Here is a 24,352-nt window from a genome sequence, read left to right on the forward strand (position 1 = left end):
TAAATTATCAAATGTAAACAAACTCTAAATGCTGCCGATACCACCTTTGATTACAATCATCAAATGATGCTATAGGATTATTATAGGATGTAAAAATCATGTCCATGATTTTTTTCAGAGGTTTGCAATTACAGAATTTACATCTACAGACATGGTATTCCTTATAAAACTATAAATTGCTTGTAAGAATTAGACTATAGGCCCCTTACTGGGGAACTTTGTTTCTTACATGTTTGAAAAGCTCCATGTAACATGATCACACCACATAATAAAAAAAGTCACTTTAAAAATCCATTAGTATCAATGACACCTTATTAGTCAAATCTCAGTCTTAGTCATGCTAAAAATATAATACTTATCAAAATGTGAGAATTTACTTACACAATTATATTATGACTGCTATAAAGTAAGTGGGAACATTCTTCAGCAATCTATTAATAATCTGGAGCAATACCACAGGAAACTTACAGCTGAATAGCTTTTTATTTTAGTATGGTTAGTACACATTTTTAAAAGGGGGGTAAGGGGGAGGGCGCATTCCAAGAAATGTACATCTTCCAATAAGCTCATGGGGTCTAGTTATTAGTTGTAAAGAAATGTATAATGAACGGTGTTAGAAAAGTAGATATATAGTTAACAGTGTTATGAGAAAATGTAAAAGCAAATTTTTTCTGCTTTCTGTATATGTTTTATGACACAGCTCTAGAATCTGCTAAAAAAAAAAAACTTCAAAGGTTGCAAAAAAAAAAAAAAAAAATCAAATCTCCTAAAGATGGTTTGTGCCTTATCTTTAGTGGATTCTTGGTCTGTGTAGATAATGAGGCAAAGCAAACCAGACAAATGTGTGATTTACTAGCCAGGTGTGGATCACCATAGTAAGACAGACTAGGGAGGATGGATACTGACTGGAGAAAAATAACCAAACAACAACTCCAAGGCCACAAGAAACAGATACATAAGAATAAGACAACTGTTTTAAGAAATAATGGAACACATTAAAGCATTGAAAAAATGATTGGATTGAGTAAGGAGGAGGGTAGCACAGGGGGAAAAAAAAAAGATAGATAAGAAAAGGCCAATTAGAGTTTTATCAGAATAAGTAATAATGTATTAGAAGGATTTGGGGTCAGTTATGATATACGTATGACAATATTTAAAGATATAGTAGCTCTAATAATTTATGTACACATCCTTTATATCTTGTAACATCATTCAGGCACAAGGGGGGGAGGAGAGATAAATGCAGAACATTCACCAGATCTGATCTCATGATGACAGAAACAGCCTGCCTGCCCCCCAAGACTGGGTAACTGATCACTGCTCTATCCTGCTCTGTTTTATTTTTGCTTTATGCTTCATTAAGGTGGTAGTATACTGCCCTAAAACTTTCTTACTAGTTAAGCTTAGTAATTGGTGTGGACTGTGCTTTTCACCCAACGTAGTGAACAAGCAGCAATTCCTTTTAAAAGCACTTGCTTTAAACACCTACCTAGGTAGAATCTAGTTGTTAGAAACCCTGCTACAAAACAGTAGAGCAGAGCTAGGAAAAGAGCAAGAAAATACTTAGGAAGAAAAATGGCATTTACTTACTGCTTCAAATTTTTCTCTGTTTTTCCGAAGATAATTTATACAGGCGTTCCGAACATCAATATGCAGAGATTGTGAGTGTAACACCTATGGGGAGGGGAGGAAGGAAGAGAGAAGCTGCAGTTTCTTAAGACTCTTGATGAAAGTTAATGATTGGATGATGTAATGAATATAGGTTAAATGTAAGCTTGGAAAGAATCAGTTTTTTTAAATTAATTTTGATGAATATTTATTTCAAAACTGACAACTGTACAAAATTAAATCAGTTACTTATTGAAAATTAAATGACAAGTCAAAATTTACAGTAAATTTAGAAATTTAATATGAAATGAATATTTATTGACAGAGTACTAGCTGTCCATCAGACTTTGTTTCCCCCTTCTCCTGTATCATCACCTTAAAAGAAAACTCCCACCATCAGAATAACTTTAAAGAATTAGAGTCCAAATTTTAGTTTAGTGGAAGAAAACATTACTCACATAATTATCAACACTCAAAATGAGCAGGATAACTGGCTCAGAATCTGAAGCACTAGTCCTCCCACTACTATTTGTATTTAAGACACTATTTTTTCAAAATGCTGTTTCACAGAAGTGAGGGGGAAAGCGTGACATGAAGATAATGATGATCTTACTCCAAAACTTCAGCAAACTCATTCACACAATATAAAGCAGGGAAGGGCTTTCAAGATCTTTCCTGGATTGTTTTTTATACAAAAGTGGCAAATCCCAGTTTGAGCTAATTTTACACTAAAAATGCACTGCTGGGACTGGGCAGAAGGGGTGTTCAAAACCTGAACCTAAATTCCCTAAGTGGAACAGGAAGATTGTGCACACATACCAATATGTCAAACTCTTCCCTCCCTGAGATGTGGTGCTTTCCCTTGGCACAGCTAGTGTTCCTTTAATCCCCACTCTCTCGTTTTTCACTCTCATCATTAACACCCACTAATGGGATCCATTTCCTCCAGGTATCGCCAGCGTTGAAGTGCAAAGTGCTTCTGGTTACTTAAATTAAATAACTACTTACCTGCTCGGCTACAGCCCTGAAAAGACAGGATCCATCCTTGGCAACCCGCTTTCTATATAAACCCTGAGATCGCAAGTAACTGTCCATAGAAGCGTCCCCAGGAGCCTCCACGCCGCTGCTGGGATGACTCTGCTCCCCGCCATCTGTTTTGCAAGCAGCCTCCATATTTACTGCTTAATACTGCAGAAAATCGCTGCAGCTCTCCTAGCCCCACATGGCAAGACTGCCCCACAGGTAGGTAATGGAAACGGCCACAGCAGGTGGAGGTGAAGAGTGCTTCCCTCCTCAGCAATCGGGACGGCAGCAGCAGAAACAGCAGCTGGCCTTACGTTGCCAAATTGCATGTGGGACTCATAGGCAGATTTTTACTGCCTAAAGCTCCTTAAAGAGAGTCGCTTTCTGGCCTCCCTAGAGGGCCCGACAGCTGCTCCTGGAAAGTAACTCGAGGGGTCCAGATCCGACCCCTTCTTCAGGGCGACGATTACTGCTGGCTCCTCTTGTACACACCCAAGCTACAAGGCGGAAAACAAAAGAGAAAGGACATGTGCTGCTGCTACTACTACTGCCAAGAAATGGTAACCTACAGTTTGTTTTCACTTTCAAACCGCTGCCGGAGATGTTACTGGGAGTTGTAGTTCTACAGAAGCAGGAAGTAGAAGCATAGGGGTTGAGGAGGGGAATCCCTCCCCGAGCCAAAAAGGCTCCTGTAGGAAGGGGGAGAGGACCAACGTGCTTAGTACAAGCAGGTCACCACAGCAGCCCTGGCATGACGTGAAGAGACCATCCCCTTTTCCGATGCAAAACGCTTACACCACGAAGTGAACTAAATTTTTCATATCAAACTATTACCGCCCTCTTTCTAAATACTTAACAGTTTAGGACTCTAGTTTCACTATCTGGTCTAGCAACCTGCCCAGTGCACTTGAAGTTTCGATTCTTTCTGTTACTCCTCCCACATTAGTATTGTCTATAGCTGGAAACAAGAAGAGGACAGGCATGTAGCACAGACTTTTTCCTTGCCTAGATCCTGCCTTGCTTTTTACAGCAAAACGCTGCTGGGACTTCTGATAATCATGTCTTTGGATCAATCAGAAATGCTATATGCGTTTCTGGGGTTGTCCTACAAGCTGGGTATAGTTCCTCAGCTAAACTCCCATTACAAATTAAGTGGCTTAAATTTCATGTGGCATTTCACAAATCTTTTATTTAAAAATAAAAAACAGAAGCAAGAGAACTGGAAAGGTCAATTTTCTTTTCAGTTCTATAACTCATATAGTTAGAAAGTAAGTATTATACCAGTTAACCTCGGTCAATAATTAGTGATATTCCAAGTACTGTGCTCTCAAAAAGCAATGCAAAACAGTCAGTCAGTCCTCTACCAAAAGGGTACGTTGCATTTTTGCTGTATTGTACTCTTAAATTTCAACTGGTTTGAGGCCTAGCAAATTACAAATAACCACCCATAAAGTTCCTTAGAAGCTTCTTGCATTTCATTTGGCATGCTTCAGGACCTTTCTTCCTTTTTCATTCCCCTAAGTGTTTTCACTCACATTCGAGTTTTGCCTAAAGGAAAGGCAAATCCCAGTCAGCATAGCACCGTAGAGACCAATAAAAATATCTGAGAACACTGAGGGGCGATCACAGGAGACAGAAGGAGGGCTGGAGTCACAAACGTGGCGAAGTATAAATTCAGTGGGGATAAGTAGACGCACTTTCCCAGCAGAGCCAGACCAAGTTTCCGTTTGACTAAGGTTTGCTCATTTTGTCTTGTAAACTTCTCGAACTAGGCACCAAGGCCAATAAACCCTGTCTGCTGCGGGACCATGCAAGCTGCAGCCCAGTCTCCCTACAGCGGGAGACCTATGAACGTAGAAATACCCAAGTCCTCACACACGTACAACTCAGCCGGGGGGAAGAGACAACACCAACTGAAACACCGTGACACCTTCTCCCCCGCCCCCCAAAAAAGGAGGGCACACACGAATACATTCTGCTTTATTGGTCAGAGAGGCTCCCTGGCGGGCCCGGCCCGCCCTAGAGCAGCGCCCAGCTCTGCCTGCAGCGGCCGCGGAGGTTGAAGCGGTGCCACCAGCGCAGCTGCAGGCTTGGGCGAGGGCTTCGCACCGCTTTGGGGAGGGGCAGGTGTGCTAGGCCTGGGGCACGGCCGGGCTAGCCGGGGGTATCCCCGCAGCCACCGGGTGCCGTGTGTGTGTCACTGCGGGGCCCTGGCCTCGCTCACTCAGCAGGAGCAGGACCCGCCTGTGAGGGGGGGGGGCGGCGGACCCGCCTGCGAGGAGCCGCCGGGCGAGGCGCTGGCTCCAGCCCCCTGAATTGCCCCTGCGCAGTGACTGGTACTTACCGAGGGAGGGGCGGGCGCAGCAGGCTCGGACTCTCCCTTCCTCCTCCCCGGCCGCTGCTCCTGCTGCTGCTGCCGTCGTCGCCGCCTCCCCCTCCTCCTCCTCCTCCTCCTCGCGAGGCCCCTGGCTAGCGGCGGCGGCGCAGACACTTCAATCTCCCGCGTCGCCTGCCTATGATGCTGCCGCCACCCCCGTCGCTTGCTGTTGGTTTGTTCCACCGGCCGCACCTGTGCTGGTGGCTGTGGCCTGCACCATGGCTCTCCGGGGTGTGGTGACAAGTCGAGTTATTCCCCGTAAGCGTTGGGAAGCGGGTGTCTTATACGCACCCCCGCGGAAGCCGCTAATGGTACCATCCGGAGACTACTTCGCTCCCGCAGGGTATCGCTGAGCGCTCCAGTTAATGCGGAGTGTCGGGCGAGGGGTTCAGCTGGAGCGGGGAGCAGCCGGAGCGATCCCAGGAGGGTGTCTGCCTGAGGCTTTATTCTGTTGTTGCTATATTTAGGCTTGGCAGAATTTGATTTTTTTTTAATAACTTTGACTGCTAATAATTATGTTTATTTTAAACATTTTTAAAAAATATTTAAATTGTCTGACTTCCTTTCCCTGGGACATTATGGGTGGTCAGACAATAGTTACTTAATGACAGTAGATCTTGAGATTCAAAAAGTAAAAGCTTTGTAACTATTAAAACACAATTTGTCAACATCACATGTCAAAACATACTAAGTAAATAGCCTTACATGAAACTAATAAGTTCTCCAGCAGCAGTTCTCTTGCTTTGCCTACATTTAAATATTTATTTATAGAAATATATTTTTTGTTTATATGGATACAGTGGAAGTCATGTTTACTAGCAAAAATCTAATCCTTCCAAGCCTAACTATTGATTTCAATTCACACCTTAGCTTACATGGTATGACTTTCCTATGTAGACAAGCCATTAGTGAAAAGCAGCAAGAAAACATTATTTAGGTTAATCAAGGCTACAGAAGAGTGTGTATCTTTCTAGAGGGATGGAACAAAGCTATTTATTGTTACTTATTTGTGTTACAGCAGTACCTAAGGATTCCAGCTGAAATCAGGGCCCCTTTGTCTAGGCGTGGTACAAACATACAGAAAGAGAGAGTCCCTGCTGAAGACAAAGGGTTGTGGGGAAGTGATATGACCTACAAGCAGAGTGAACAATTTGATGATTCACAAATGTCATTAGGTACCAAATTTTTGTTTTTGTTTGTTTTGATGACAAGGCAACTGCAGCTGAAATTCAATGTAGATGTGCAAGTAACGTGTCTTGGAAAGAACTATTTTAACGATTTATACATATTGATATATGCTAAAAAAATTTTCACACAGGAAAAAGACCTGGGTATTATTATGCACATCACAGTGAGGTGAGAAAGACTGGGACTGGCTGGGCAAGGAGCCTAGGACTGAGATCGTAGAAGGAGCGGGAGATATGGGAATACCGAGACACACTGGGGCAAGGATGCTTGTTGGAGACTGAGATTGTATGAGGAGGTAGGGGATAGTATGCAATTATGTAATTAATGTAACAATGAGGAATCAAATTAAGGTTGTATGGATAGCCTTAAATCTGGCATTTCTTACTTTTGAGTACCTGACTTTGCAACCTTAACTTTCTTTTCTCATTTTAAGTGTAATTACACAAATAGATGGTACCTTCTTATCCTGAGCACTCTGTCTAATTTTGGTTGCCCTTTCTTAGTAAGAATGTGAGAATATATGTACAGTTTCTTTAAATCTGTATTAGGAAGACTGGGAGAAATGGAACTAGGGGAAGTCCTAGACAGGAGATCAAGGGAATAGCTTTAGTGTGCTAATAGTTGTGGGTTTTTTTCTTTAGGTGATTCTTTGTGAATCTTTATCTTTGTTGTATGACAAAAAATAATAGGAAAGATCCAGAGAAAGGCAATGAATATGATTAGAGATGTGAAAAGGCTTCCTTTATAAAGAGAATCTAAAAGACCAGTCTGTTTAGCTGAGAGGAGACAAATAAGTAATAGAATATATAAAATAATGAATGGTGTTGAGAAGGTCAATTGGACATACTTGTCTCTTAACACAAGAACAAAGGGCTATTCGATTAATTTTAAAAGCAACAAATTAAAACTGATAAAAGGTTGGTTGTTTTTTAAAAGTGTCTTTAACCTCTGGATTCACTACAACAAAATATTAATGAACCAAAGAGTTTAGTAGGAGTCAAGAAAGCAGTGGAAACCAATATAAGTATTTAAACTACCTAGGAAAATGTTAATAGGATTATCAATCCTCATGCTTTAGAATAAGGTATTTCTCAATGTGAGTAAGGGTATCACTATCTAGTCATAAGTTTCTAGGCGGTTGTGAATGTGACAAATAGCAAGCAAGGGTTTTCCCAAAATCTTTCTCCCAAATCTGAAGAGTTCATTTTAAACTTTGGTTGTAATTCTTCCTTTTGAATACTGACCCTCAACAGAAGAATACATCCTGGTGAATGAGGGATCTGTTAATTGGTTTTAATGTCTGCAACAGATTCCAAAAATTTGTTGCTCTGCGTGAACTCAGGATGACATAGAGATCCTCTACTGGAAAAAAAAAAGCAGTATTTTTCTCCCTATACAATACTTTGAACTGGTGTACACACACACTGTGATAAATGGGGGAGGGGGTGGTAACTCCCTTTTATGGACACCCAGCCAGCTAGCTATAAAGTCTCTCTTGGTGGTGGTTCTCTGCTTGCTTTACCTGTAAAGGGTTAACAAAGTCCCTTTGTTACTTTGTTTACTGCAGGTAAAGGAAAGAGAGTGGGCACCAGACCAAAAGAGACAATGGGAAGGCTAGAACTTTTTTAAATGGGGGGGAAAAACTTTCCCTGTCTGTTGTTTTTTCTCCCGTAAAGAGGGGAACAGGGAGCAGTTATTCTATGAGAAGCTTTAAGCCAGGTATGATCATAAATCATCGGATCATACCTAGAACTACAGTACTTATTTGGAACTCCCAAATGTGTAAGTAGATCACAAATGTTTAGAAAGATACAATTAGGGTTATTTCTATTTATATGTTATGGCTAATGGACTCCTCTGTGCTAACCCCAGATGCTTTTGTTTGCTTGTAACCTTTAAGCTGAACCCCCAAGAAAGCTATTTTAGGTGCTTAAATTTTGGAATTGCTCTTTTAAAATCTAGCAAAAGCCTAAGTTCCAAATGTATTTTCTTTCTTTTTTTTTTTTTGGTTTTAATAAAATTTATACTTTTTTTTTTTAAGAACAGGATTAGATTTTTGGTGTCCTGAGAGGTTTGCGCATATGTTGTTTAATTAGCTGTTGCCACCAGCTAATTTCCTTTGTTTTCTTTCTCAGCTCTTCCCCGCAGGGGGCATGAAAGGGCTTGAGGGTACCCCGCGGGAAGGAATTCCCAAGTGCATCTTCCTGGGTTCCAAAAGGGGTTTTGCATTTGAGTGGTTTATCAAGCCAAGGTCGGAGAAAAGCTGTAACCTTGGGAGTTTAATACAAGCCTGGAGGGGAAAGTATTAATTTTTAAAATCCTTGCGGACCCCCACCTTCTGTACTTGAAGTGCCAGAGTGGGGAATGAGCCTTGGCGTACACACACTCAAACCATTCTTAACTGACTATTAACTGTAAACATAACTGATGGAAAATATTAAATCCCTACCATAACCCTCTAAAGTAGAACAAGTGGTTAATTCTGACACCCATTGAATTCAATGGGAAGATTCCTATTGCCTTCAGAGGGTGTTGGATCAGGCTTAAAACATGAGAGATGAGCAAAGCAATCAGTGTAGAGAATTTATGAGCCTTTGTGTTCACTGACATCTTCTGTAATTCTGTCAGAGAGGAAGGCAGGCCCTTGATAAAGGGCCTGGATTTCTTGCTTACATTGAGGAAAACCGCATATTACTGATAATAATAGATAACAGAGGATCTAAGAATAATTCTACTGTCTGCGGGGTCAGTATCCCATCCAGGTAAAAAATACCTACAGTACTCTCAGTTTTGCATGCCTTAGTTACTTCCCAGATGGACAACAGCAATGCATTCTACCTGGATATGAAACCGTCAGCCTTCAGAAAACTACTAATTGTATAACCTGCAGGAGTTTACCTCCTCAATAACATGGGCTACAGCAGGCACTGCTGACCTATTCTCATCTCACTACATTGGCTCCCTATAGAATATCAAAATCAAATTCAAGGTCTCAGTTTTTATTTTTAAGGAGCTTAATGATCTGGGCAATATTTAAAGGATTACTTAATGCTCTGGATTACTTAATGCAGTCAACAGCTCTATTCCTCGGGCACAATGAAACTGTACTATAAGGGCCAAGACTGTACAATAAATTCCTGTTAGAGCTAAGAACCACGACAAACATCATCCAAGTAGACAGGAAAAGAGAGAAGAAAAGAACTACATGTGACATGTTAGTCACAGAATTTTATTCGCTCTGATACCACAGTGAGGGGTGAAGAGTAAGAATCTGAATAGAATAGCAGGGTCTGATCCCATTTCATGATCAGTCCCTAATTTGGGGAAAGTAATTTTCTTGTATTTGAATTGTCAAAGGCAAACTTACTTTTCTCATCTTATCAAAATCAGAAGCATCTGGTAATCAATAATGTGTCTATGTTCAGAGTATTAATAAAGGGAAGGATCAGAAACCATGTCTTGAGTTTTAGTATTTGAAGTTTAGAAAAGTGATACATTCAGCTCTCTGAAAACTAAAAAGAAACCAGATAATTCCTTAAAGACACTCTAATTTCATTTTTTCTCATGGAAAATTTTTTACTTTAGAGTTTGAGGAATACGTGTACACCATTGGCCAGGAAAAACACTGCCTTTTACCTTGTAGAGCATCAGAGGAGTCCAAACTTAGCATAGATCTGAACTTTTGTGCATGTCCTAAATCTAAAGTGACAAAGGTTTTGTTTGGCACTTCTGCTGTTTGTGGTTATCTCACTTCCTCTGGTTTTTCCTTTGCTGATGTTATATTGGCTAATAAAGAGGAAAAGAGCATGTAGTATAAGGCTGAAGTAAAATCAATAACTATTTACTACTAGTCTTAAGCCATTATTTCTCACAGAAGAATAGGAAATAATTTCAAATATGCACATTTGTGGCTATTTAACCTTTCACAATCCCTAATAAATTAAAACACAGCAGCATTTGGTTAGACTTAACTATTTTGGTTTTGATTGGGGCATATGATGAGTGTTACTTTCTTGTAGGTGGAGTAAGTACTATTTATGTTTTAATATACATTAATCATTAAGAAACTACACACCATGTATTTCTAAAAAAAATTACAGATTCATTGTAATACACCTGTCTAGAAGCTCAGTGATCTTTTTAATACAACTTTATAACAGCAATAATCCTGTGTAAAGTTGTCCTACTGCCATTATAAAATGGAATATATTAATTTTTAAAAAACCTAGCTAGGCATTTATGGGATATGAGAAGTTCATGCTTATGTCTGTAAACTTTATTTATGACCAGATTCTAGAGCCATTTCAAGATAGAAATGCTTATATTTATATAGTGCTAGAGGTATTAGTGGCACTTTAAACATAAAAGAAGACAAGTTTTCTGCCCAGGGGTGTTTATAATCTATACAAATACAATGAGTAAAGACAACATTAACATGTAGTGGGCGGGTGGATGTTTATAAAGGCAATGGTGAAAGCCCAAGAGTTTTGAATGCTCCACAGTGTGTAGGCTATATTGAGGCCAAAGAAAATGAGAGGAGAAAAGGGAGGTTATCTTCAGCAAAATGTATGATCTTAATTATGTGGAGAAAAACTATTTCTGTTCCTGTTCAGAAAAAAATCCAGTTCGAATCAGTCTAGGATATTATGATGTGTAAGATCATAAGATAGAAGATGGTTATTTTTTTTCAAGTACTGTGATAAGAAACAGAAGGTGAGAAATCTGTAGTAGTTAAGTGTTGAGGTCAAGGGGAGAGTGTTTCTTCCCCCATGTACCCAAAGTTTGTGGACAAGGACCTATTTTATAGAGCGGGGAAGTTACCTGAGAATTGACAATTGTGGTAATGTATGTAGAGAGCTAAGAGAGAGAAATTGCTTTTCTCCACAGACTAGATATGGACAGACTAAGACTATCCACAGACTAAGGCTGTAGATGACTAGAGGAGACTTTCTACTTGGAAAGGCGCAAAAATGGATTCAAATATATTTGTGTCTAATGCCACTACAGAATATTTATTGTTTGCCTTGTAATGTAATTGAACAAGATTCAAAGAAAATTTTAAAAACTTATACGCTTGTATCCTATTAGTGAGACATACAGAAAATGATTTAGGCACTTCTTCTTCTGAGGATTTCAAAACACTCTGCAAACTAATTAAGGATCACAGCACCTTTAAGAGGCAGCTAAGAATTGTTGTCCTTATTTTACAGGTGGGGAAACTGAGGGAGAGATATTGGTCAATTTGCCAGTGCTCATACAGGAAGCCTGCGCCAGAACGCACATAGTACCCAGATCTTCTGATTCCCGTGTTTGTGTTCTGACTGCTGTGTTCCTATATCTGTCCTCTCACAGCTACAGCACATACGCTTTTTTTAAATAATGTATATGGTCTGTGTAGATGTTGTTTCCTTTTAGTATTTAAATGGGCAGCAGTTAGTGCTAACACAGACTTGGCTGAATTAAGTGGGAATGCAGTAAAATTCACTAATACCTTTTAAAATGAGTGTGGAGAAATTTCAGTTTGCTGATAAAGCTCTAGGGTTGCCTGATGTCTGAGTAAAATAACACTCCAATGAGGCAATCTCATTAGCTAACAAGAACTGTACTTTTCATCCCGTTGACACCCAGAGTCAAGTCTCTTGGCACTCCTCCTGTTCTCTGCCACAGTAACAATCTCTAGTTCCAGGTAGGCAGGTTGCAGATGTATATTCTTCCTTAGGGTCATGTGCTTCTGATAGTCCTTAATAGCACTGTATTTTTGCAGTTCAATACATTATCCTTTAGATGGCATTAGATCCTTGAACATGTTAGAAAAATAACAACACTCACCACATTGAAGTGTGAGATCAGGGTAAATGAGCACAACAGTAACTTTGCTGGAAGGAATGCAGCCAATACTTGTTGACAGGAAACCATAAGTATTAAATAAAGGCCTAGATCCTTGGTTGCAGGCAAGGAAGAGGCATCACAATTCAGGAGCGTAGGGTTCAGAGGAGACAATCCTGGTCCAGGTCAGTCCTCAGGCATTGCACCAATTGTTAACTATCCCAAGGGGCAAATAGAGCAGCTGGGGATTGCCAGAGTACAGGGAGGACCCACCTATACCCTGTTTTTTTCCCTGCCATTCTCCCTGTGTCTTCTGCAGGGAGGCATAAGATTGAGCTGTTATGCTGGATCTATACCATCAGAGTTTCCTTGTATTCCAGAGTGATGCTTCAATGGCTGGTTATGCCGTGGTAGGTCCAGATCTGCTGTTGGTGTGTAAAGTGGGTGCACAAGGTAGGATCCAAGATTAAGATGGCAAAAAGAAGTGTAACACCCAAAACACTTCTGTTGAAAATACAGTTGTGCATCTGCACATGATCTTTTATGAACCACTTCTAGAAAATTGAGTTTTAAACTATTTTCCCAGTATAAGAGATTTCTATTTAATTTTGGACTCGTGCATGTTTTCTAAGCATAGAGCTCAAGTGTTCATTTTATGTAAATTGCATCATACATTCAGTTGATGGAGCACTTAAGGGATCTTAATGCTGTACACCTTTCTACTCCCTTGAACACAGAATCTGTTTTAACAATATGCTATTGGCAATGCCTTAAAGTTGGGGAATAGGACTCCGACTATGATAGTTAGGAATGTGCCCTTCTTCAAAGATCTGTAAAACTGAAGCACATTGTTGAAGTGTTATCCCCACTTCACAGATGTGGAAACTGAAGCACCAAGAGATGGATTGGCAGGTTCAGTGTCACACAGAAAGTCTGTGTCAGATTTGAATTTAGAGCCTATGTATTTTCCCAATTCCTAGTCCTGTGCTTTAACTGCCAGGCTAATTCTCCATTTAACATGGGTCTTTACGTACTGCTGCAGTTGTTCAGTGCAGTGGAGGAGTCCTCTGCAGTGTTAAGAAATTCTCTCTCCTATTTCTAGGTCCAGATTGGAAAAAAAGGCCTTTACAATATTTTAAAGGTCCGAAATGACCTAACAGCATTGAAACGCACACAAAAAGAATCTATGCAACATTGTCAACGTTCATTTCTTCTTTTATCTTTGTGTCACTTTGGGAAAATTCAGACTCCATGTAATCAGATGCTACTCCATGGGTTTCGTTGGGATTCATGAAGTCAGTGAGGTTGCATCTGCTTACACCAGTCTGAATTTGGCCCTTTATTATGAAAGACTCAGTTTAGAACTAAAGTACAAATGAGAAGTGTGTATCTCTGGCTGGCTTTTGGCTCTCTGATATAAAACACTGCAGTTGTGTTGGCTTTCTTTGCAGTTACATCTGAGTTTGGCTTAGTAAGGCTGTTAAAGGAATGTCTTGTTCTAATGCCATGTTTAACTCTCTTTTATTTTTATTTTGGGGGGGTTGCGGGGTAATTTATTTACTCTGGAAAATTGAACAAGACTTCAGCATCTGTTTCTCAATGACATTTTGTGTGGATGTATGTTTTGACCCAGTATTACATCTGGTTTCACTAAGGAACATAGCAGTTAAGTAATTAGCCCAAAGTCCCTTAGTCAATGGCTCAGCCTGCATGAAAATGCTCTACTCTTCTGCCTCCTTGTCTTTTTATCTAGATCACATTGGCTCCCAAATTTAACTAAACCTTTATTGAGTCTTTGACAGAACTTTCATTCCATATAATAAATCACTTCTATTTGGGAAGATGTCTCTTCACAAGTCCTGCATGGAATTTCTACAAAAAATATTTCTATAGTTCTATACAAAATGATAAGAAAAGCCCCAGTATCAAACAGTTTACAGTCTGTTGGCTTCAATTCAATAGTATTATATATGTGCTTAAGCACATGCTTTATTGGATCAGAGCCAGAGTGCTCAGTACCTCCCAGAATCGAACCCTATATAAGCTATAACAGCATGTCTGATAGAACAGATAATGGGAGGCTAGGTGAGTAAGAGGGGGTTACAACTACAGGTGGTAGAGAAATTGAGGAAAAATCCTCCCTCCCCTTAAAAAAAAAATTCTTGAAGTCTTTTTTGTTCACGGATTTCAAAAGGGAATAACTTTCATTTTTGAAAATTTGCGGGGTTTATTTTTTCTTTTTTCCTCTTTTTTTTCCTCCTTATTTCCTTTTATACCATTTCCCTCTACTTCCTTTTTCATCACTGGAAAAAAAGCAGGGGACGGGTGGAAAAATAGAGAAAGGAGGAAAGTAAAAACAGACACAGATTTTTCTTTTCCAGTTGAGTAAAAAAAAAAAAAAAATTCACAAAAAATGTTGACTCAGAGAGGCCATTTTATGTCCAAAAAAGTCACTTAAAAATTTCTACCAGCTCTAGTTACAAAAAATAAAAATCCCAGACTAAATTCATCCTTGCTATAACTCCACTAAAATCAATCAGAAAGAAATCAGTTAACTGAAGTTATGCAAGGCATAAATTTGGACCCATAGAATTATTTTGAAAAGTTCAATGTGCATCTTTCTGATTTTTAAAATATGATTTTTACTATTTGAAAATCTTTCCTGTGCTTATGAAAACAAAATATTTTTGTCTTTTAGTTACATAGTATATGCTGTAATATTTCTCTCTGATATAATGCTACTTTATCTGTATTAAATTCCCATTCGATCCCTCAAATTAACTTTTTTTTAGTACTTACAAAATATCTTGTGTAAACATAAATACTAATACTTTGTTGGTTTTTGAATGTTGTAGACAGTTAAACAGCATATTTGAAATATACAGAAATATGTGTATTGTAGAGAGCAGCTTGAATCAAAACCGTATCCCTTGTGGACACTTAATTCAGGAATAAAAGTGACTTTATTCTGGAATAATTACTGTGCTCACAAAAAGAAAAGGAGTACTTGTGGCACCTTAAAGACTAACAAATTTATTTCAGCATAAGCTTTTGTGAAGTGAGCTGTAGCTCACGAAAGTTTATGCTGAAATAAATTTGTTAATCTCTAAGGTGCCACAAGTACTCCTTTTCTTTTTGCAAATACAAACTAACGCGGCTGCTACTCTGAAACCTGTTCTCACAAAGCAGAGGTAATTATTCCAGAATAAAGTTTCTATTATTCTAGAATAAGTGTCCACATGAGGGAGTTATTCCAGAATAGTTATGCTGCTCAGATTCCTCTTTGTAGACAGGGCCAAATTCAGATTTTGAGATGTACAGATTTTAGCAAGCCTGGGTTAGCTGGGATTCCAACAAATCCTTAGTTCATTGTTTATTGGTTAACATGTCCATATAGACAGTACATCCTTTAGGTAAATAGGGCTCTGGATATTCAGTTTAAAAAAAAACACACTCATTTTTTATATTATTTTAGCTTGATTTTTAAGTCCCTTTCCTATCTAATTCTCTTTACCACTTTAACACCTTATGCTTCTGGCAGCAACCGCACCTAGAATCTGTTTTTGTCTTCGCACTCAGCTCAGGTCACTGGAATTCTTAGCATTTCCAGAGGGGCATCCTCTCCTAGACTGCAGTGACAGCTTTCTGCTGACATCATAGGGACAATTAGCTCATCCCAGTGGCTAGTCTGAGGCAGAAGCGTGGTGGCTAAGTGAGACAGCCAGTATCTTCTCACTGCTAGATTAATCACTTAATTGTCTGTCAAATTACTCAACTTCCCTCCACCAGCTCCTGGATTAAGTGTATGTCTATGCTACAGTGGTACAGCTGCGGCGCTGCAGCTATGCTGCTACAGCACCATAGTGCAGACGTCTCTTATATTAACAGAGGGGGTTTTTCCGTCACCATAGTTAATCCACCTCTTGGAGAGGCAGTAGCTAGGTCAATGGAAGAATCCTTCTGTCAACCTAGCCATATCTACCCTGAAGGTTAGGCCAACCTAACTATAGTGCTCAGGGTACAGAATTCTTCACTGTCCTGAGCAATATATCTACAGTGATATAATTTGTAAGGAGGCTGCCAGACAACTCTCCAACACCACATTCTACAGGCCACTAATCCTCCGATCCCACTGAAGAGTACCACAAGAAACTACACCATTGACTCAAGAAACTCCCTGCTACAGCACAGGAACAAATCTACACGAACACACCCCTAGAGCCCCGACCAAGGGTTTTCTGTCTGCTACCCAAGATCCATAAACCTGGAAATCTTGGACGCCCTATCATCTCAGGCATTGGCACTCTTATAGCAGGATTATCTGGCTATTTGGACTCTCTCCTCAGACCCTACGCTACCAGCACTCCTAGCTATCTTCGAGACACCACTGACTTCCTGAGAAAACTACAATGCATTGGTGATCTTCCTGAAAACACCATCCTGGCCACCATGGATGTAGAAGCTCTTTACACCAATATTCCACAGGAGGATGGACTACAAGCTGTCAGGAACACTATCCCTGATGTGGCCACGGCACACCTGGTGGCTGAGCTTTGTGACTTTGTCCTTACCCACAGCCATTTCAGATTTGGGGATAATTTATACCTTCAAGTCAGTGGCACTGCTATGGGTGTACCCACATGGCCCCACCGTATGCCAACATTTTTATGACTTAGAACAATGCTTCCTCAGCTCTCGTCCCCTAGCGTCCCTCCTCTACTTGCACTACATTGACAACATCTTCATCATATGGACCCACGGGAAGGAGGCCCTTGAAGAATTCTACCTGGATTTCAACAATTTCCACCCCAATTTCCATCAACCTCAGTCTCACAAGAGATCCATTTCCTGGACACTACAGTGCAAATAAGTGATGGTCGCATAAACACCACCCTATAACGGAAACCTACTGACTGCCATCCTTATCTACATGCCTCCAGCTTCCATCCAGGACACATCACACGATTCATTGTCTACAGTCAAGCGCTAAGATACAACCACATTTGCTCTAATCCCTCAGACAGAGACAAACGCCTACAAGATCTCTATCAAGCATTCTTAAAACTACAATACTCACCTGGGGAAGTGAGGAAACAGATTGACAGAGCGAGATGGGTACCCGGAAGTCACCTACTACAGGACAGGCCCAACAAGGAAAATAACAGAACACCACTGGCCATCACATACAGCCCCCCAGCTAAAACCTCTCCAGCGCATCATCAGCAATCTACAACCTATCCTGGAAAATGATCCCCTACTCTCTATGCAACCCACAATGTGTTAACTGGGTTGTAGGTTAAGAATGCCCCGGCCCCCGCCCACAGACCCCTTCACAGAGTGGGGCCAGGAGCAGACCCCAGGTGCAGGGCTGCTCAGCAGCCCTGACCCCAGACCGCACCATGGGGCAAGGCAGCCCTGAAGCCCTGAGCTCGGACCCTGGGGCATGGAGCAAGGCAGCCCCAACACCAGACCCTGCCAGGCAGGGCAGCTGGAGCCATGGACCCCGCTGTGCCAAGTGGTGGGGCAGCCCGCACAATGATCCCATAGGCCCAACGGCCTTTAGCACACAGCTGAGCCGCAGCTGTGTGCTAATTGGGCCGTGGGATGGGAACCACTGAATTAGAAAAAATAAATGAGAGAGCTATAACAAGGTTACAGCTAGCAAATGTATATACACAAATGAGTCACAGTCTATGGTTTTAAAACGTAACAGAGTTGTAATAATCTGTCAGCTCTGAATGTCTTTTAGGGCTAACTCGGGTTGACCCTGGGGATCTCTGTTTCTGTTTCATGGTTCTGGTCCTGTTGGTGTCCTTTACAGCAAACAGAAGAAAAATTTTCTTATCAACTATCTTTATTTCCTTCTTCCAGAATTCAAGCTGATCAGACAAGCACTTTTGCACATAGCCTCTTCGTAGGTGTTCAGGGGCAAGTAGCAAAATCTTGGTATTGTGGTGTTCCACAATGACTATTGAGTTTTTGGTAGTCCTTCCTGATGGGAAAGAGGTTATACCTTTCTTGGAGTTTGTCTCCACTTACTGGGGGATCGATGCGCTGCGATCAATCCACTTGGGGATCTATTTAGTGGGTCTATCACCGATTGCTCTCCTGTTGACTCCAGTCACCGGAATGAGAAGCATAAGGTAAGTTGATGGGAGAGTTTCTCCCATCGACCCAGCGCGGTGTAGACGCTGCAATAAGTCTACCTAAAGTACGTCGACGCCAGCTACATGATTCACGTAGCTGGTGTTGCGTAACTTAGGTTGACATAGTCCCATAGTGTAGACCTGCCCAAAGGGATTTAGCATTTTGTATAGGTAATGTTTTTTTCTTGTTTGGTGAGGTACATCGTTAATTTTACAGCTATATAGCAAACACTTAAGTATTCCCTTATAGCGTGGATATAGATATTATAAGTAGGATTAATACATGTAGCAACTTTCAAGCATTTCATAAAGTCTAAACATAGTTATAAGTTCAATACCCACCTTAACCATACTACCACACAGGTGAAGACTGACTGGACTGGGTTCCAGCAATGAATTTGTCAGTGTTTGGCTGAGGTCTAAAGCCTTGGCAAGAGCTGACACCTGATCTGCCAGCGTCACGCTGACATCATAAATTGCACTTCCAGTAATCCAGTAACACACAAATAATTTGTTTTTATGTCTGTAGCTTTTGCCCCAGATTCAAGTAAATTGTTGTAATTCAGGTCAGATTCAGTGTCTGTTGAAGTAATTGAAAAGACTCCAATTGACTTCAGTGGGTTTTGGATCAGGTCCTTAAGAGAGAAACCCAGCAGAATAATGTGTTTTTATCATTCTTAACCTGCTGCAGTAATGAGAAATGGCAAACCAGGTGAAAAATGATGTTTATAAATATTCCAACAAATAATCTTTGTTATACCTTTTTAATGAATAATTGTATTATTTGACAGTAAAGAACTTGGTTAAATGTCACTGTTAAAGATTTAAAAGGACACTTGTTTTATTATTTCTTATTGTTTTTAATATTTTCAATGAAAACAAAGTGCGGTGTTTACATCCGATTAACATAAATAAAGCTCTTTGAAGAGGGAAAGAGCTACATAAATGTTAAGTATTAGTTTTATCTGCAAAAGGCCCATATTTTCATGGCAACAGTTCTAATTAAAGGAAGAGTGGTGCAGCTAATAACCTTCATGGCATATGTCACTTAGCATTATAAACACAGATAGACAATAGGAAAAGAGAAAATCGAAGGGAAACGTTAAAAAAAAAGGGGGGCGGGATAAGAGGTAGGGTATTTATTCATTCTTCCAAGGAATCCATAGAGTATATCCTCCTTCTTATTACTTGTATATAGAAGTAAGAAGAGACTTTTTCTTCTAATAGTGCAAAACATTGCATAAGATATTAAACATCTCTTGGAGGAACTGGAGTTGAAGTGTTAAAACAACACATGTGGTGGAGCCCCTGGGGTTCAACAAACCATGTAAGACAAACAAGTTTTAGTTTTCTGCTGTGGGTGCAGGTGGCTAATTAATGCTGATCACTGCCTTTTGTCTCGGAGGAATGGAAGAAACATTTTAAGTCTCTGGCAGAAAGAAGGTGGGAAAATTGGAAAGGAAGTTAAGAGACAGGTAAGCTCTATGGAAGCAATGTGCACATCCAAATCGATTTCTAATTCAACTATTTTTAATATACAGATGCAACTAAAAATCTTTGTGCTGGGGCTTAAATCAATATTTGGTTTCCCAGTAATTTTACTGTTAATATTATTATTGAACTAACAAAATAGATATAACTAGTCAGAATGATGGGGTTGTGTGTGTGTACAGCTCACTAAGGGTATATCTTCATTACCCGCTGGATCAGCGGGCAGCGATTGATCCAGCGGGGATTGATTTATTGCGTCTAGTCTACTCCTGTATTCCAGTACCGCGAGAGGCGCAGGCAGGGTGGACGGGGGAGCAGCAGCAGTCGACTCACCATGGTGAAGACACCACGGTAAGTCGATCTAAGTATGTCGACTTCAGCTACATTATTCACATAGCTGAAGTTGAGTAACTTAGATCAATTTCCCCCTTTCCCCCCCAGTGTAGACCAGGGCTAAATGAATGAGGGAGGAAGGATGGTCCAGTGGCTAAAGTGACCATGAGACCATGGGTTCCAGGCTAGAATCTTGAACAAGTCACTTAGTCTTTCTGTGCCTCCAGTTCCTATCTATAAAATGGAGATAATAATACTTCTCTATCTTACAAGGGTGTCACAAGAATTAATGCATTAAAGATTAGGAGGTCCTCAGCTGCTACAATAAAGGAAGCCCTATAAGTGCCTTAGTACACATTATTAAACACTAAACAGACAAAAGGGGATTGATTGAATACACTCTTTTTTATTTAGATAATAGGCCCAATCCTGAAGACCGTTGAATTCAGTGGCATTACTCACATGAGTGAAGATTTACATGATTGGTTACAAACATAGGATTCAATGTATTTCAACCCAGATATCAAGATGACCAACAATTTATTTTGTAAAATATTTTTGTGAGTAGTTTCCCTGTTGTCAGCTCTTGTGATTTTTATCATGAGCCTCAAAATTTTTGATGTTTTTCTTAAAGCCAAGATCCTGGTGTCAGGTGATTACAAGAGAATCTCAGCTTTCATTTAAAAATAAAAGTAAGATTCTGGCTCTCATGGCTGTGGAGAAAAGCTTGAAAATGTGAACCCTGAGGGCTAAAAGACAAGGGAAAAGAATGCCAAATATTTTTTCAATCATTATTTTTACATGAATGTTATGATTATTTTGGGACCTGATTCATGATTTTTGGACATATGGGGTTAGCAGTAATCTAGTTACTTTTTGTCACGGAAATAAAAATAAGCATACATCTGCTTAGATTCTTCTTACCATGAAGATCTATGAAAGACCCAACAGATGACGTGATTAACTTTCTTTATATCTCCTTCATCAATCTGTATTTCCTCTCTTCCCACCCCCACCCCCCAGCCCTTTGGTTTTTCATGGTTTCAGTCCCAAACGAGGCATATTACAGGTGTATCTAAGTTTTGCCTTGAATATTTTTTATACCACAATGATGTATATGTTACTTTTTGGATTCTATCTAGCTAAGTGTTTGTATCATTTGGGGCTCTCTAGGATGCAAACCCATGCAGATGGAAATAAGCAAAGTAAATGGATGCTTTAATCCACTGAAAATCAGAAGTGTCAATTTTACACAGATCTATTATGATAGATGAGAGATTTTAAGACCGGAATGAGTCATTGAATCATCTAGTTTGATTTCCTATATATCAGTGGTTCTCAAAGCCAGTCCGCTGCTTGTTCAGGAAAAGCCCCTGGCGGGCCGGACCGGTTTGTTTACCTGCCACCTCTGCAGGTTCGGCCGATCACGGCTCCCACTGGCCATAATTCGCTGCTCCAGGGCAATGGGGGCTGCAGGAAGCAGCGCAGGCCAAGGGACATGCTGGCCGCCCTTCCCACAGCCGGCTTTGAGAACCACTGCTATATATCACAAACCATTAAATTTCCCCCAGTTACTCCTATACTGAGTTCAATGGTTTGATCTCTTCCAGCGAGGTATCTAGTCTTCTTATTTATTTGTATTACTATAGAACACGTAAAAACCTTGATTTGAAGACAGCAGGAGATGGTGAATCCATCACTTCCTTTAGTACTTGGATCACCCACTGGTTAACCACCCTTGCAAGCTGCTATTTTATTTACAATATTTTCCAGAAGTTTTCAATTTTAAATTCTCTCTGCCCTGTAGATATAACTAGGTTCCCAACCTAATTTTAAATGGTAGCCCACCTTAGCGGTTAAAGTGTGGATCAGTCCAGTATACCTAGGTGCTTTAAAAGGCCCAAATTCCTGAAACTGAAAACCTAAACTATATTGATATGACACTCTTAAATTGAAATAAGTGTGCCAAACAACAGAGTTGTACCTATTTAAAACAGTTTCTAAACAAATTTAGAAAAATGGGTACAACTTTCTCATACACAATGCCTTTCCTCTCTAATATCTGTCACAGTGACCATTGGAGTGAGTGGATAGTAATCTTTGCCATAACCTTTTGTAATCCTGACCCATATGACTGGGGCCAGCTCATGAAAATCAGTGTCTTACTAGTACTCCTGTATGTCACACTTTTACTCCAGCATAATTCTGGAACAATTGCTCAATTCAGGGCTGAGGAAAGTAACCAACTTTCCCACACAAACCACAGAACCCTGCACATTTCAGAATTTTTCACAGTGCAAAAAACAAAGTCGTTATCATTGTTAGCTCTTCATTTTGAAAGTGCTCTACAAACTAAATTTTGTTCCACAATTACATTATTTCATGTTTTATCACTGATGCTAAAAGGACCCCAAATACTATTGGGCCTGCCTTGCAAGATACATTTTGGGATCCTATCAAATTAACTGGTGCATTTTAAATAAAAAAGGGTAAAGGAAAGATCTGTGTGTGACTGTCAACCTACTCTTTCTTTCCAGCCTTTTTTTACTATGGTTCATGCTACATCATCACCCCATTTACCAGTAACCTGAAGATAAGCCATCACCTCCACTATCCTCCCATCTCGATGGCTGTAGACCATGTTGGTAACTGAGAGTTTTCAGATAACCGAAGGCCCTAACACTGCCAGAACAAGCCTAACTGAAGCATCCCTACAAATTCCCCACACCAATAAAACCCCCAAAGACATATGGCAATGTGGCTTTGTGACTCCAAAAAACAACCTTGGGGGACTGATCTGTAAATAACCAGTGATTTTTAAGGAAAAATTCCAATGACAAACTTTCAATCCTAGTGATAGCCTTCAAAGTATAAATCAAACTTCCCTGTGAAAAGGGAAATTCTGATCAGCACTGGCACTGCAAAGGGACACACAATTCAGGGTGAGCCCCAAAGGTGGGCCCTGCCAGTTCACCTGGTATTTCTAGGTCTTGCAATCTTATCTTAAATTAGGTTCTGCCATATTTTGTACCACATCCTTTCTGCCATCCCTGTAATTTTAATGGTGCATTTTGAAAAGTAATATTTTATTTGTTTATATGCTATCACAGATTTAAATTCCACTAAATTAAACTGTCAGAGTCTTAAAATGGAATGATAAATCTACTTTGTATGTTTTGTTTGTTCTCACTTGGTGTCTATTGATTTTACTCACTAGTCTGTCTATTGTTTGTCCTACAAATAAAAAAAAATGAAAATAGCATTTTATTTCTATATTAAAGATGAATTTATCTAATTTCTTGTGGACTGACTATATGTTCCTTCAGAGAATTCTAGAAGCCATTTAATCACAATTTGATTAATTCTGGGGTGTCAAAATACAGCCAGCAAGCAGGACTGCAAAACAAATTTTAAAAACACAAGGAGATGAAGAAATGGGTTAATGTGCTGAATTTTGTTTTCAGGCTGGATACTGGGGATATGTAGCATATAGGATTGATATTTTGGTGCATGGTTTTTTTTATTTCCATATATACATTGATAATGTCAGAGTATGTATAAAACTACTGCTCATAAAAATTCATGAGGCATTAGCAATTTTTTTCACGCTATGGGCCAAATTCTGCCTTTGGATGCTTTGCAGAATAGAATTTGGCCCTGTATTTTTAACTGTTGGTCTATTATATAAATACAAATATCTAGAATTTTTTTGGAATATACATGATCTGGATGATCTGTTTTAGTCTAGGCTCTAATTTGACAAAATTGATCCCAATTGTTTGATTTTTTTTAATGGGGGGGGGGGTGCACTCCATCTATCTCAGTAGTTGGAAAATCCCTTTTAAGGGAGGAGAGAATTTCATGAATCACCTATGCTCACAACCTTTCCCACCATATTTTCTATTTTTGTTCCTTCCACGGGTACTTTGAGAACCACTGACCTATCATATAAACCTACATTTAGAGAATATCAACTCTATAACCATAGACCTCGTACATCGTAATAATATCTTCAGTTAATGAGTATCTTACATCCATTTAACATACAGCTTGAAAGACAACTGACAGTAGTCATCAAGGGTGATTGTACAGTAGTGCCTACTTCGTCTGCATTTTAAAAAAACGAAACCCTGCCTATTCCATGCATCTGGGAATTGTGGTTAGTGATACGATAATAAATAGACTTTGACATCCACATACAATTTGTATCACCACTTAGTCCTGTTTGGTGGATTACCAATGATGCTGTGGCAGTTAGCTAGCAAAGTGAGTTGATACTGCACTGGCTGATAGCAGTTTACATGGTAGTAACAGCATGGTACTGGAAACAAAAGGCCCCATCTACTAGAACATCTTGGTT

At 39.9% G+C, this 24,352-nt stretch overlaps 2 protein-coding genes across 3 annotated transcripts in view; one reads left to right on the forward strand and one right to left on the reverse strand.

The window, feature by feature from the left end:
- OTUD4 (OTU deubiquitinase 4) overlaps positions 1-5,059 on the reverse strand; it is a 46,578-nt gene extending 41,519 nt beyond the window's left edge. Inside the window, exons 1-3 of one of the 2 annotated variants that reach the window (XM_084626696.1) lie at positions 4,976-5,059; positions 2,617-3,128; positions 1,591-1,674 (exon numbers count right to left, since the gene is read on the reverse strand). In XM_084626696.1, coding sequence (XP_084482822.1) covers positions 1,591-1,674; positions 2,617-2,781 — 249 coding nt within the window. In that variant the 5' untranslated portion in view covers positions 2,782-3,128; positions 4,976-5,059. Of the gene's footprint in view, positions 1-1,590; positions 1,675-2,616; positions 3,217-4,975 lie in introns of those variants that run through there. The other variant, XM_084626695.1, reaches the window with a different exon arrangement.
- Positions 5,060-5,158: 99 nt separating this feature from the next.
- LOC311519783 (uncharacterized protein) lies at positions 5,159-20,549 on the forward strand. Its single transcript, XM_084626697.1, has 7 exons — positions 5,159-5,266; positions 6,027-6,183; positions 12,403-12,475; positions 17,894-18,165; positions 19,574-19,643; positions 19,940-20,010; positions 20,407-20,549. Exons 4-7 carry the CDS (start codon positions 17,987-17,989, stop codon positions 20,408-20,410), a joined length of 324 nt encoding a protein of 107 aa, XP_084482823.1. The 5' UTR covers positions 5,159-5,266; positions 6,027-6,183; positions 12,403-12,475; positions 17,894-17,986; the 3' UTR covers positions 20,411-20,549.
- Positions 20,550-24,352: the final 3,803 nt, after the last annotated feature.

The sequence above is a fragment of the Lepidochelys olivacea genome (assembly GCF_965140295.1).
Source record: "Lepidochelys olivacea isolate rLepOli2 genome assembly, chromosome: 4".
Lineage (NCBI taxonomy): Eukaryota > Metazoa > Chordata > Testudines > Cheloniidae > Lepidochelys > Lepidochelys olivacea.

Bases quoted from the DNA above. Each gene is read 5' to 3' on its own strand.
- LOC311519783 (XM_084626697.1), top strand. From the start codon at position 17,987: ATGACTATTGAGTTTTTGGTAGTCCTTCCTGATGGGAAAGAGGTTATA. The intron at 18,166-19,573 runs GTAAGTTGATGG...TTTGTCTCGGAG, and splicing joins ACCGGAATGAGAAGCATAAG to GAATGGAAGAAACATTTTAA. The intron at 19,644-19,939 runs GTAAGCTCTATG...CCTGTATTCCAG, and splicing joins GAAAGGAAGTTAAGAGACAG to TACCGCGAGAGGCGCAGGCA.